The 14876-nt window shown below is 41.6% G+C and overlaps 1 protein-coding gene across 2 annotated transcripts in view; it reads right to left on the bottom strand.

The window, feature by feature from the left end:
* Positions 1-2352, bottom strand: part of TRUB1 (TruB pseudouridine synthase family member 1) — a 29215-nt gene extending 26863 nt beyond the window's left edge. For both annotated transcript variants that reach the window (XM_086899075.1, XM_086899074.1), the window contains exon 1: positions 83-2352. In XM_086899075.1, coding sequence (XP_086755201.1) covers positions 83-224 — 142 coding nt within the window. In that variant the 5' untranslated portion in view covers positions 225-2352. The remainder of the gene's footprint in view (positions 1-82) is intronic.
* Positions 2353-14876: the final 12524 nt, after the last annotated feature.

A 14876-nucleotide genomic window follows, 5' to 3' on the forward strand; every position in this document is an offset into this window, starting at 1 on the left:
TGACCCCAGCCCACAGCCGCGCCGGGCAGGGCACGCCTGGCCCGACCTCTCCGGGTGTGGCGGCCCGGCCGCCGCCGCTCACCTGCCAGCAGCCGCTCCTTGAGCAGGTTGAGCACGGCGGCCGAGGTGGGTCCCTTGGGCTTGCGGACGGCGAAGAGCCCGCTGAGCGAGAAGAGCTTGTCGGCCGCGCGGCCCAGCACGGCGCCGCCCGCCTCCCCCGCCATGCTGGCGGCAGCGCGCCCGGCCGGGGCCGCCGGGAACTGCAGCCGCGCGGGCGGGACGTGAGGGAGGAGCCGTGAGGGACAGCGTTAAGGTCGCTTCCAAAATCGCCGGCGGGGGCATCGGCGGGCGCTTGATGCGAAAACGAAACCGAATTCCATGCTAAAATCTAAAATCAGTCAATGTAATCAAAAAACTAACCCCAAAATTATCTGGTAGGCGGTTCCACCAGACACAGAGCGATTTGCAGGCATCGCTGGAGAAGTGCGCTGAGCAGTGTATTGCGGTACCTTCGATGCCCAAATGGAAAGAACTGTATTTTGACAGGACAAGAGGACATAGTTTCAAGCTGCGCCAGGGCAGGTTTAGTTTGGGTATTAGGAGAATTTCTTTATAGAAAGGGTGATCACACACTGGAACGGACAGCCCAGGGCCGTGGTGGCTCAAAGACAGGCTGGATGTGGCACTCATTGCCACGGTCTGCTTGGTACAGTGATGTTCTGTCGTAGGTTGGACTCGATGATCTCAGAGGCCTTTTCCAACCTAATTGATTCTGTGATATTCTGCTGAGTAGTTGCTGTGGCCATTAATCTTCCTGCCTCTGTATGTGTTATATAGAGAGAGTGCTGGGAAGGCTTCTCTTGGATCTCTCGCCTCCATACATAAGTACAGTGTGTGGGTTTTCACATTTAAACAAAGCATGCTTGAACAAGGCACCGAGAGCTTGGATGCTTCATTCATGGATTTAATTTATTCATTTGCATAAAAAAATACATGTCTGACTAAGGGCTATGCATGTTCCCTTTCCAGAGCTTGAGAGAAGCAAATCTTCCTGCTGAAGTCAATGGCTGTCTCTGTGCAGAGCAAGATCAAGGTCCCTGTGTGAGTTTTCAGCCTGTGCTGGAGACAGTGGTTCATTCTATGCTTTTCCCAGCAGCTGCACAGGGCACAGAGCTTCCAGCTGCAGCTGCCACCACTGTGTCCATGAGATGGGGAATGGCTTCCTGCCACCAGCAATGCCAACCAGCCTCCCCTGCACTTCTCCTGTGCATGTTATTAACCAGGCACCTTATCTGCTTGGATCTCATCTGCAGCACTGTAATGTGGCTGTGGAAATATTTGCTGTTACCATAAGCTGCGGGGGTGGATTCCCTGGTGAGTGGTGCAGGTCTTCGCAGGACATGGAAGGGAGGTATGAGAGTCCTTCTCTGGAAGATGAAATGGCAAAACACACTGGGGGAAGAAGTCAGCAGGAGAATTGCTACTGATTTACATGGAGTTAAAATTTAAGCACTGTTGTGGAAGGCATATTGTAAATTGTGATGGAGCTTTTGTTGCAGACATGCTTTAATCAGGTTGTTTGAAAACCAATCCTCGCCAATTCCCTGCTAAAAAGCGCTTGAACACAGATTGCTCTCTAAGTGGGCTCCAGCAAAACTATTTAAACATGACCATTAAGAAATGGTGTTACTGAGCTTTCAGGCAGGGAGATTGCAGCACAAGGACTGAAATGCAAACCTGTCCCACTGTCATGGCCAGCAATATCGTTGTGTAAGCAGACTGCTCTGAACACATCACAGAGGATCAGAGGGAGATTATACAGAAATGAGAGCTCCACTCTTGGCATAAAGTTGTCCTTAAATGCATCTCAACTTTCTAAAAATGCAGTAGCAGACAGGCTTGTGAAAAAACTCCCTGTGCTGACTTCTCAGGACTGGCCTACGCTGAGAAGAGTCTAAAATGAGGCCATTAACCTGACATAGGCATAGGCTATAAGCTGAGGGCAGTGTCTGACCCCCAGTACTGTTTCTGCAAATGGCTAACAGCTTTTTGTTTTGTTTTGGGGTTTGGGGATTTTTTTGTTTTGTTTTGTGGTTTTTTGGGGCATTTTTTTATTTGGTTGGGTTTTTTTTTTTGTTTAAAGAGAAGTGTTTCGGGTATCTTAAAAAAGGCCCCCACTCTTGTTTTTAGTATTGAGCAGGAAGTTCTTGTAGGTCTCCCAAACTTCTGCATCTGCAATTAAAACACAACACTTTGTAATTGCAACAGATGGTGTCTTTGAATGCTTAGAAAGAAAAGGTTTGGTTTAAGTTCAGTGGGCATTGGATAAGGGCCCAAAATAAAAATTGTGAAAAACAACTAATGACTGCCAGTATTTTATTTCTCTGGAAGTGTATTGTATACATTAATCTCACATGGCTCTCTTTGTGGGGCAAGGTTATTCAGCATTCAAAATGGTGGGAATCATGGACCAAACTGTTGATCTCAAGGGCTTTATTTCAGATTTTCCTTGTGTTGCTTGTGATTAAAAGTCATTACCATCTGCTCGGTAGCTTATTTGAAATGAGATGTTTATCTCCAACGATTCCTAGCCAAGCCAGGATTCACAACGACCAAAAGCATGATTAGTGTTATTGACTTTATTTGCAACCCTAATAAAGTGGCTCAGTAAATGGCTGAAAGGATGATGTTGTTTTATGCATAGAACATGACAGGTCTGGTAGAGGCAGCCAAAATCCTCCATGCAGGTCACTGGAACTGCACAAAGCAATGCCTTGAGGAGCTGGTGCAATTGTACAGAGGAGATAATGGATAGTAGCTGCTGTACATGGAAACAGCAGATGAGTCCTGTTGCAGGAGAGGAGGAATCCCTGACTTGCTTGTGCAGAACAGATGCAACACTTCCTTCTACCTCCTCCAGCAAGATGTTCCTGCTTTGTGTGCTTTCAGACTGGCTTTGGATGAGGTAATGCTCACAGACCACAATGCAGAAGAAATGCAGCTACATTACAGCTTAGGAAGCAGATTCAGCAGCAAGAGACCATTCCTGTGTTTGTGCTCATTTCATGATTCCAGCTTCATTATCTGTACCCATAACAACTGCAAGGAGGTCAATCACAGCACAGGTTCTCCTGTAAAACAAAGAGTTGCAGCTGTTTGAAAGTTCAGGTCACAGTCATGTAAACAGCTCCCTTGTCAAACAGAGGGATTCTGTCTGGAACAGGGACTATCAAAGCCTGAGATTTTTTTTTTTCCCTTTAACTGTTCTGTCTGTTTGGATAGTAAGTTGTCAATAAATAACACTAATACATTTGTTCATTCAGTCCCGTTCAGACGGGCATGAAGCACATATTCACACATTCATTGTGTTTGAGTGGTTCTTCTGAACAAAGGCAGGTTCTTCAGTATCTTGTTGAACTGCAGCAGGTTTGAAACAAGAATGTCGGCTACTGAATGCAAGGGAAAGATAGCATACACCCATCCTAGGTACACCAATCCTAGGCTTGGCAATTAGTAACTTTCCCCATGAAAAATGATTCCTAAACTGCAAGAATTTAGTGAGTAGATTTTTGCATTTTGTCCAGAAGATCAGTAATCAATGTTTACACCAATCTGGATTTTAAGTCTAGACTTATTTATTTAAAGAAACATTTTTTTTTTAGATTTTTATGCTGGATTCTCTGTTATTTGTGGGATTCTTTTTCACTGTGAATAGTTTAGGCAAGAGGATGTTTTGGTAAGCCAATTCAATGCAGATTTAAAGTGCCAATTTGAATTGAACTGGACAGACTACAGTAGGATCCAAATGTTTTTAGCTATTTCTTCTTTATGTGAAATGCAGTTTTGGCAGTCATCTAAACAAGAAAACAGCAATTTTTCCTGACCACTGGTACATGTAGGGATACTGAAAAATATGACAGAGCTTCCAATTGCTCCTTGTGGACCCTTTATAAACATATTGCATTAGTGAGGATAGATCTGGAAAGTTACTTTGAATCTCTGATATGTGCCCAGATCTGTCTGTAATGACAGAGGACTATGCATGCTCTGGAATCAGAAGTTTCAGTGATGCTGAGGGGAGAAAAATAAGAAAATACATTTTGCAGATCTTTGATTTTTCTGCTAATAAAAGTCTCAGTGGGATTCTCAATTCTTGTTTAAATTCACACAGTTACTTGCTACAGATTCTGTCAAAGAAGTAATTTTCCACCAACCTGCATCATAATTAAGAATGATGAAGAACTCACCAGATGTGCATGTGGAAGAAGGCAACATATGAGAGATTGTTTATATGAACAATTTAAGTCCAACCTGCCCCTCTGTAAATTCAGAACATAAGGTTAAAATGATCTAAACACTTTTACAGCTGAGAAGCTGCTAAATGCCAATGCTAGAAAATAAATTCAGCAATAAGTTCATCTGGAGTGTAATTTTTTAAAAAATTCTCAGTCTTGACTTGGAGATTCTGGGAGGCAGGGAAAAAATAGATCTGTATCTTCACCAGCAGTTCAAATTTATACCCATTTTCTCAAGTGGCTTTGTACTATTTCAGCATTCAGATAAATGTGTTAATTATCAGCCCTTTGGCAACACTTTCTCATCTTGTGAGCACGCATACAGACTCTGATGAATGATTTATGATGAATGTGCAGAAAAGAGCATACCTGAGCTCCTCAAGTGACCTCTTTTCCTCACCTCTTCACTCGAGGGAAGGAGGAGATTGTACCTCCAGAAAAAAAAAAAAACTCAACACCTTCTACATCTGCCATTAAACTCATGTTAAAGTTAAATAAAAGTGTAATTTTCTTGGTACAAGAAAGTCTATGAGAGCCCCACCTATGGAGAGTGTAAAGCTTCTCTCCCAGAACTCTCCTACACATCCAGGTTCAATGGGCAGATGGTGGCAGAGCCATCTCTGCAGAAACTGGGGTAGCTCAGGTCCCACTGCCACTGCTGGAAGCCTGAGAAATGGCTGGGGAAACAAGAATGATGCTGCTAGGAGTTTCCTTCTCCCCTTACATGGCCTCTCAGCTTTTTGTGGTCAGCAGCTGGAGGTATTTTTAGCCAAAGCTGGAACATGGACCATTATATTTGCCCTTTATCCAATGGGTCTTTCAGCTGTTGTCTACTCTGCTAACTCTGTTGTCTAACTGCTCTGAAGCCATAAGTCCATTCAGCTTTTACTCTGTGCAGTGACTTTCTCAAGTCAGCTGGAGGTTCTATGAAGGAGACCTATTTATTTTGGCCTTTATTTCAAGTTACCTTGACTTGCACTAAGTACTTCCCTGTTCTAGTACAATGAAAAATGAAAAAATCACGCATTCACTTCCTCCATCTCTTTCATGACTTGAAAGGTCTTAAATCATATCTTGCTCTTTCCCATCTGTCTCCTATCAATATGAAAAATCCTATTAATTATTTCTGAGGCTTCCTATTTAGTTTCTCCTTGGACAGAGGCTATTTTTTGGCTTATAATCTTCATTATGATTGTATCTTCTCCACCTATTTTTAGATTTTACAACATCCTTCTTGATATGGGGTGGCCAGTATTTTACTAAGCAGTTAAAATCTGGCCATGCTCCGGTTTTATAGCATGACCTTCTGTTGTGATTTACATTCCTTCCCAAAATTCTTATCACACACTTTAATTTTTTTATCTCTTTATGAGGTGCAAATCTTGACCTCCTGGGCAAAGCTCTTGAGCCTCTTTCTGCAGCTGGAGCATCATTAGCAGAGCAAGGCATAGATGTTTGCAGTGTCCCTGGCCCTCATCACACGTTCTGACTGCCTGGCACTACAGGGATTGCAAGGGAAGCTGCCTGATCCCTGATAGCTGATCTCTTTCTCCCTGCATCCTCCATCTTCCATTGCATGGATGCTTTTAGGGGCACAAACACACAAATGACTGGGGGAAAGTATAATTCTCTGCAGAAGTAGGATATCACACATCATTATTTTTTTAATAAGTCTTTCCTCCCAGTCTGCCAAGCCTTCACACTCTTCCCAAGAGTGGTCTGCCCTGGGTGACTCCCAGCAAGGAAGTGAACAGCCAGGTGAAAACCTTTCTGCATGAGGCCAGGGGAAGCACAGAGATGAGGGTCCACTCCACATGGAGGTTCTGGAGTTCACAGCCCAAAATGTAACAATTGCTTAAAGCCCTGGTCTGCCATATGCTCATAGAAAGAAAGAAATCTCTCCTCTCTCATTGAAGAGAAAGAGCTGTTCAGAAACCCTACAAGGGGCAATAGTTTAAGCATCTCAGGTTCCTTCTGCCAAAAAGAGCAGGATCGTAAGTAGATGATCAACCCCCAGACAGGACCTCAGTCAACAAATCTCTGCAGAGACATCCCTCACATCAGTCATCCCACACATGGGCACAAACTGGCCTTTCTCAGCCTAGCTCTGACCTGGCAGTTTTTTTCCAAGCCACCGTTTTGGTGCTGTATTCCCTATAAGTATTCAATCCTTTTGACCCTCTTTCAAAAACAGTTCCCATATTCATCTACCTGATCATTCTATCCCTTACAGCTGCTTACTTTCTGCCCAGCTAAACATCTTTGCTGTGAGTGGCTTGTAAACATCACCAGCAGCTACCTAGGATAAGAAACTCAGAGCTGTGAATTTGCTGTCCACTGTCCCAAGAATAAACTTGGATCTGAGAAAGTGTCTGCTGTGTTCCCTGGCCAGAGGAGTCAGTGGCCATTCCAGCAGGTGTGGCCTGGAAGATACTCTCCTGGCGTGAGGGCAGCCAAAGCACACTTCCTCCACACTCTTTTATTGTCCCAATCTCCCCTGAATAAGCACAAATAACTGCAACTTAGTTACAATTAATTCAGAAGTGCAGACAAACAGAAGTAGCCGATGCCCAGGGGTGGGGGCAGCAATTGCATCACTAATGAGAACTCCAGGATCAATCATCGAGCAGCTCCAGGCAGTGAAGTATACTTCAAATGCATGTTACAATACTGTTGACAGAAATGGTTCCATTTGCCATAAATTATTCAACTTTTATTTGTTTAGGCTTCAGACTCTGTAAAGATGCTAATTGCCAGCTGTAGGATTAAACTGACAATGCCTGCTTTTTATTTTCATAAAGTTGCACTTAAAATTGCAGAGAAAAGAAAGGCTGATTTTACAGGTACTTTGTTAAAAACAAGGAGATCAAAACGTTGATGAGTTCTGCTTTTCTATTCTGGGTTGCAATCATTAAAATTATGTTCCATATTTATCATGTCTGTGTGAACAAAGTTATAAATATTTTGACCAGCACAAATACCTAAATCCATATTCCACTCACTCTGGGTTATCCCATCCCATGCCTTGATCATGTACAATGAGCACCCTGAGACTACATTTTTGCCTGTCATATCTGAAGACCTATACTTTTATTTGAAATAGGAAAGTCAAATGGAGTCAAGTATTTCCCAGTTTTCTGGCATCTCTTCCAGGTTTTCATGTATTTTTATCATTCTTTCATTGGCTATTTTTTCTTGCAGGATTTGTAAGGATATTGTCTAGACAGCTGACAAAGAGAAAGTTTGGGATTTGTAGCAATCACTGTGACAAAATGCTACTGGAAATTTATTCAGAAATATTTTTGTTTAGGAAAAAACCCAATTTTCTAGAACTGAAAATCTGATAACAACTAGAAAGTCAGTCAATTTTAACTGTTTTTGTTTAATTTGAATCTCTGTTTAAACTGTTTGATGAAGGAAGGAATTGCTCTTCTGCTATCCTGATTCACATTCTACTTCTGAAAGGACCATTAGTGCATTTAATCTCAAACACATAAAATAAGCTAAAGAATCTTTTCCTCTGTTAGATGTTGAAAACCTCTTCCTGGAAAGCTAAAAAAAGGCCAAAGTATTTTTTTTCTTTTAGCTCAGAATTTCCCTTTGAAGCAGTTATTCACTTACACAGCTGAAGAGCTTGATCCCAGGAGTGCTGTCTGTTGAAGTCAGTGAGAGGTAAAGGATGCTCAAAATCATGCCCTAATTGCTAGCTTGGCTTGAAGGTACATGCTCTGTCCTACTAAGGAGCAGCAATCACCCTGAGCAGGGGTGAAATCCTGGCAGGCTGTGGTGGCTGAGCTTACCAGGGTATAAACAGCATTGGAAGAGGCTCTAAACAGGGCTGCTATGGCAGGGCTGTTTTGACAAAAGATAATCAATAGGGATGTACAAAAGATGATCTACTTGAGTTAGTTTCCATGAGGATACTCTGCTTGAGTATCCTTTTGCTCTAAGCCCCATCATTCATAGGAAAGTCATTAAATTACTTTGTTTCTGGAGTATATTTATTACTTTTAAATCCAGTGCAGTCTATTTAGTCTTTCATGATGCTTCATTGTGAATCATTAATGAGAAGCTCCTGCACACAGTCATAGAATTTGTCTGATTACTCCATTCATATTTAATAAGCTTGCTGCTTACACTTCAGAGTAACAACAGAAATTAGATAGTGCAATACTTTAGTCCTGGAGTGCCCCTAAATTTGGCTCTAAATTATTCATAATACTGGCTGAAGGCAAGGGAACTGTTGTAACCCTAAATTTATCTAAATCCTACATTGTCTAATCTGTGCCTCTTTGTTGTTATTCTCACTAATACTAATTTTTATTGAAACTGAAAGCATCTAGGTTTTGTCTGTTGCAGATTTATCATCTTTCTCTGCAAAAGCACTGCAGTCAGCTAAAAACAAAGATCATTTACTTGGACTTCAGCTATATAGATAAAATGTGAGTCCTGCAATCAAGAAGGACTGTGAAGATGTGTTTTGTTAAAGCAGGGATTGTATTTTCTAGCTAAGACAGTATTTTTTTTAAACTGTCTATTAGACAAGAACACAGAGATTAACCAGCTGCACTCCCACATCTTTAGGGTTTTATTGTTTCATTCTATAAACTAAATGTCTCTTTTGTATGGGTTATATCTAGAAACACGCTATCAATGTAATATTTTTAAGTCTTTAAAATAAATAAACCTTGTAAGATAAAAGGTCTAATCTAAGCCTAGGTGGGTCCTGAAGCAGAGTCTAAAATCATAATGTAAATGTTGATGGGCTCATAAATGATTTACCAAAACAGACAAAATCTGCCGTACTTTCAGATTTATCACTGGGAATGTCCCAGTCTTAAAAGTCACATCTGAAAACTGGACCACAAAATATGTACCCCAACTTTATTTAAAGCAAAAATTTCATAAGAACAGCTCACCTAAGGAGGCTTGTGTCCTCTGCTTCCATCTTCCAGTAGGGATTTCCTGTTCTCATGGCAATTATTCATAAACCACTTCTAAGTTTAAACCTTTAATGGATTATGTACAACTGCTCAGCATCAAAATGGATCAGATACTTACAGCACTGGCTCTGAGGTTTGTCTCCCAGTGTTACTCAAGTCCAGCTGGCTGTCCAACACTGTGGCAAAAACAGGCTCATGGGGAGGGGTACTGAGCATCAGAGAAATACCAGCTCCTCTCAAAACACCTTGGAGGAAAATAAATATGAAAAATAAAGTGTGTTTTAACTAAATTACACACAAGCAAGAAGCAGTGCAGCTACGCTCACTTCCTCCTCAATGCCTGCACTGCTGATTTAAATGGCTCCACTGTGGAAAGCCCCAGCCCGGAGTAGTGGCATCACAGAAAGTAATCATTCATCTCACACCTCAGCTTGACTGAACAACATGGTCTAATAGGCCAAAATCAGGAAATAGCATAGAAAATGTGGTTACATATTCCTAAAATGCACTAAGTCTACATTAAAAGCTTGGAACCTTTTTGTACTCACTGCCTTTAAATTGACATGCATCGTAAATGTGTCATTATCATCACCTGGTCCTAAGAAATAAAGTAACACATGTAAGAATTGTAGGCATTTTATCACATCTCAAGTACTGTCTCAGTGGAACACTCACAGAGACAGATTGCATATCCTGACAGCAGTCCAAGGGGGAAAAAAACAACTTTAGGAAGGCAGCACAATCTAAATTTCTTAGAGTTGAGCCAACAGACAGATGGCAGGAGCTAAACGCCCTTAAAAAAATCCCACGGCCATGGTTGTCCTGGCATCAGTCTGGTACTGTGCCAAAGCATGAGCCCCAATGAATGAACTGCAAAGAGTTTACAGTTGTTTCAGTCAAAATGAGCTTAAGGGGTGAGAGTTGGAATAGATGAACTGCTGCAAATGACAGCAGCTCAGAAAGTCAATGTGGGAACCTCCCCATCCAGTGCTGGCAGTAGGAGAGACATTAAAAGAAATCTGTGATTTGACAGTCAAATTAATAAGTTATTTTTAGCAGATCAGTTACTGTGACTGTTCCATGACCAGCAGCTCCAGCTGCTGGAAGCTTACCTCTTCTGTAAAAAACAAGGACAAGGCTTTTCCCCACTTAAATCCTCAAAACTCAAGTTTAAATTAGATTTGCCTTGGATATAGCAGAGGCAGATTTATGGAATAACAGCCTCTCTGCTCTTGGCACTCCAGGACTGTCTGCATAGCACACAGTCCTGGGCAGGGACCAGCCTTGCAGCTCCCCAAGCCATCCCTGCTTCTAGTGCCACAGCAGAGCTTAAAGATTTGTCTTTCAGAGAAATCCCATTAAATAATGCCTTAGCTTTCCCCTGTGTCTTGCAGAGCAGGAAATACCAGCTGGGGATGGAATGAAATCTAGAATAGCAGCTTGTATTAAACAAGACTTTTGAGACCTTTGCCTCATTCTTTTAAGTACAGCTTTATGGTTCAAACACTAAAAGGATCTGCTTTCCTCTGCTGAAACATTCATTGGGATTTAGCTTTAAAGTCCAAGAGTTTTAACAATGAAAACCGTGAGTTTGTGAGATTCAGCAGCACAGTATACTTGCTTTCTCCCCAGGGGTCTCTGCATTGTCTGACCAGCATAAAACAAGAGTGGAGCCATAGGAGATGCTCACAGGAAGATGTTTGTGTGTCAGAAAATCTCCATCATGACTCCAAAATCAGCTGTGCTTTGTGCAGGGGGTTGGCAGCCAAAGCAACAGCCTTGTATGATGATGGTAGGCCACGCTTCAGTTCATAGGCACACACTATCAAATGCTTCTGAAAATCTTCTGAGCTCATTTCAGAGACTTCATGGGGCAGAGAACAGATAGAAAAATGACCTTCCCTCAGAAGTCCTTCCCTCAATGGGTAGACTTGGCAATGTATCCCACTCGTAATTCATATTTCCATCTGTCCTCTCATTGAAGGATGAGGGTGAAAACATGCCTGGGGGAAGGCTGGCCACAGAGCTAGGATTGGTTTTCCCTGCATCATTGCTGTCCAAAGTGAAGGAGACTGGCCAGTGACAGGCGGGCCAGAAGGGACAGAAGGGGCTGCAAACACTTACAAACGTCTGAGCTGATTAAACTTGCTTTGATCATCACAGTAATTCTGCATCAAAGATGCTGTGTGGCAAATCGCTGCATTGCACAGATCACTGTGCTGGAGCCATTCCTGGGTGAATGCTTTTCTCCCCAGTGCCTGAAAATGGGTTCTTTATTCCACAGAAAAAGGGAAAGATTGAAGCAAACTATGGGCAGAATGAGCAAGCTGCAGGGTCTTGTCATTTCCACCGGGGCCAGCCTAACACAGCCTGTCCAGGATCAGGGAGCAAAGAGGACACTTAACGCCACTTTTCTTCTTTCTGGTTTTGATTGCTGTGTGCTTCTTGCCTGTGGATCCAGGCCTTTGCTGTTCTGTTTACCCTTCCCAGAAGTGCACTTAGCCATTAATGGAAGATTCGAATTCAGGCATTCACTCTGGGGAAAACATAGGTTACAATAAATAATGGTCACAGGTTAAGTCATCCAGGTATTGTGTATGCTCTTAATGGCTATCTGAGAAAAAATATGACATAATGCTTGCAAATAAATTTCCCCCATCACACCACCATCCATTTTAAATTATATCTCTTGAGAGTTTTCAGCTATTTTCTTTGCTTTCAAATACAGCTTCCCTGTGTGTCTCTGACTCTGAAGTAGAGAGCTGAATTCAAACTGCAGAGAAATCTGTTAGAAGATGCCTGGAGGTATATGTGGCACAAAGACATGGGAACTTTATCTTCTTTTCTGGCTGCTCTGAACTGATTGTGGGGATTAATGATTTATCTCTCTTTAAAAAACTCCTTGGAGCTACGTAGTCTCAAATCAGATAAAGTATATACTATTCCTCAATCAGGCACCTGCCAGTTTAGGTTCAGCCTTTAATCTGGGCAGTTGTAGTTTTACAAAGATTTGACTTCAAGAAAAGTTTCCTGAGAGATATCATCAGTGTTTATCACTTTTCCAAAACCTGTATGATATTCCTTAGCCTGAAATGATTATGAGAAGAAAGGAGAAATAGCAGAAATCTACCTTTCTGCTGAGAACAATGCACAGCCACCCCTTTCTCCTGGGTCAATCCCTTGAACAGTGTGTAGGGCTTGAGCTGGCTTCTGACACAAGGACAGAGGTTGCCTTGGAGAGTATCACAGGCACATTTCCTCCTGCCCTTAGGGCCAGGGTTGGTTACCAGCAGGCACAGGGAAAGCAGGGAGCTCCCTCATCCAACCAGTTCCAGTTTGCTGCAGATTTACATTTCTGTGCAAAAAGGGAGCAAGGGATTAGTCAGAAGCAGAAATACACAATATTGGTTCATAGACAAGTGTTTAAGAGCTCAGCAAGGGTGTTTGTGGAAATGCACCCATGTGGCTCAGTGACATTAAATCTGATTATTGACTCCCTTTTAACAAAGTCAATGGGAATTATCTCGTTGAAAGCAAGTTTGGACCAGATACTTGTCTGATTCATGTCCTTATTTATATGAATCCAAAGTGGGATTTGCTATCTGTGGTAAAAAAGAAAAAGAGCCGTTCATCCATATATACAATAAAAGAGAATTCACACATAGTCTGAGGTCTGCCAAATGCAAGACAGCTCCAGAGAAAAATGGCATTGTAAACCACTTCATAGCTTAAAAGAAAATAAGCTGGGTGTACAACAAGGTAGGAACCATCTGCTTGGCTTCAGTGGGAATTTCCCCAGAGTAATCATTACAGGGGTAGATAGATCATGAAATAAAGGAATTTTTTTCTATCTCTCATAATTAAATTTACTGGGTTTCTGCAGTTCCTGGCACAGAGTAAGACATGTAGATGTAATACCTTATCATTGTAAAGCTACATAATTACAGTGATAAACAAGCCCATTTAGTTTAGCGGTCTCACATTTTGTCTGACTGACAGACCTGAATTTTTCTACCTTTCATAAGTCCATTTTTTGTAGTCATGTCAGATTCCCCATTCAGCCACTGCTCCATGCCTTTCCTCCTCACAGCATCCAAGACAAATACCTGCTTGATGTAGTACCAGTTCTAGGAAGCTAAAATTTGAAAGGGTGACCCTATTTGCTTCATTCTTCTTCATGACATTCAGACTAAGCAGTTGACCTTTACACAGGTCTTCTGTAAAGCTAGGAGTAGAGAACATGAATTAAGAAGGTAGAGGTCTGTATGACCTTGTAATAAATTAATATTGTCCTTGGACTTGACGTTTTTGGACCTGCACCATAAATCCTTGATCAGGATGTAAGTTCCAACCTACTCTGGTTTGCTTCTGCTGTGGAATCTGGAATTAATATTGCAGGTAGTGATTCTGTTATAATGCAGTTGGAATTAAATATTGCTGTCAATCCAAGTACATTTAATTAAGCAATATTTACAGAGCAGTTGGATGCTCTGAGGACTACGATATAGTGACCTGGAATTGTTCAGGTCTTCCTTTTCTCTCTTTTGTATTTTCATACTTCAGCATTTCAGCTTTTTTGCCCTGGTAATTTAGCACTGTGTCACATCCTCAAAGCTGACCTTTAGAGGACAAGAAGCTGGGACCATTGTGTTGGTTCTGTGATTTTCCCTGTACAGTTTCATATATTAGATTTACTTTTATTTTCTATGTGAAATGAAACCAATCTTGAGAGTTACACTCTCAAGAGTCAGAAATAACATTTTGTTGAATCTTTTTGAATATGCTAAACTTTATTTTTCCAGCTTCTATGCTAAGTGGAAAAGGCCAAAAGAAGCAACAATAATTGTCCAGTCTTGTCTGCACTATTAATTAAAAATGAATAGATTACATTTTAAAAGAAAGATGAATCATTTATCTCCAAGCAGTGGGTCTGACTAGGAAAATCCGCATTCTGGCTGTATTTTCTCAAAACACAAGTAATTATCTCCCACAAAAAGAGTTTAAAATTATATTGATTAAATATCTTAAATGTAAATATAGTCAGGTGAGTTTACAGAACCAGACAGACAGAAGAAAAATAGAAATAAGGAAATATTTTTGAATAGGTGCTTATTTTTTTTTGTATCTTTTGCAATGTGTAATTGACTTTCTAATGTTCTGTTTAGCAATATCATTCTCTGTAATCAGAGGAAAAATTATCAATGATCAACAAACCAGCTTTTCTAAAACATCCCATACTCCATGAGCGAAGTCTTTGAACCCGAGGACTCAGGCAGCACTTTTCCTTCCAGGAGCACAACGAGGTTTTTTTGCCTCATGGCTGCAGGGCTGAGAGTCACTGAGGCTGTCTGAGCTCTGAAGGGCACAAGAGGAACCTGCAAGCCCTCAGATGAACCCAGAACTTGAGATTTTGCGCCACTTCTTTTTCTCTAGGCATCTTGATTGTTGCACATTTAGAAAACATAAATGTTAGATGAATTTGAGTTGGACCGTAAAAAATCTGCTTATTCACAGGGCAGTCCCACCACTTGAATCCTGGCATCCACTGCTTGAATCCATCCACAGAGAGTTCCCAAACTGGCATACACCCTAGCCCACACAGCCTGAGTGCTTTAAAGATGCTTCTGTGTACACAACA

Source organism: Cyanistes caeruleus, chromosome 8 (genome assembly GCF_971803275.1).
Source record: "Cyanistes caeruleus chromosome 8, bCyaCae1.hap1.1, whole genome shotgun sequence".
NCBI lineage: Eukaryota > Metazoa > Chordata > Aves > Passeriformes > Paridae > Cyanistes > Cyanistes caeruleus.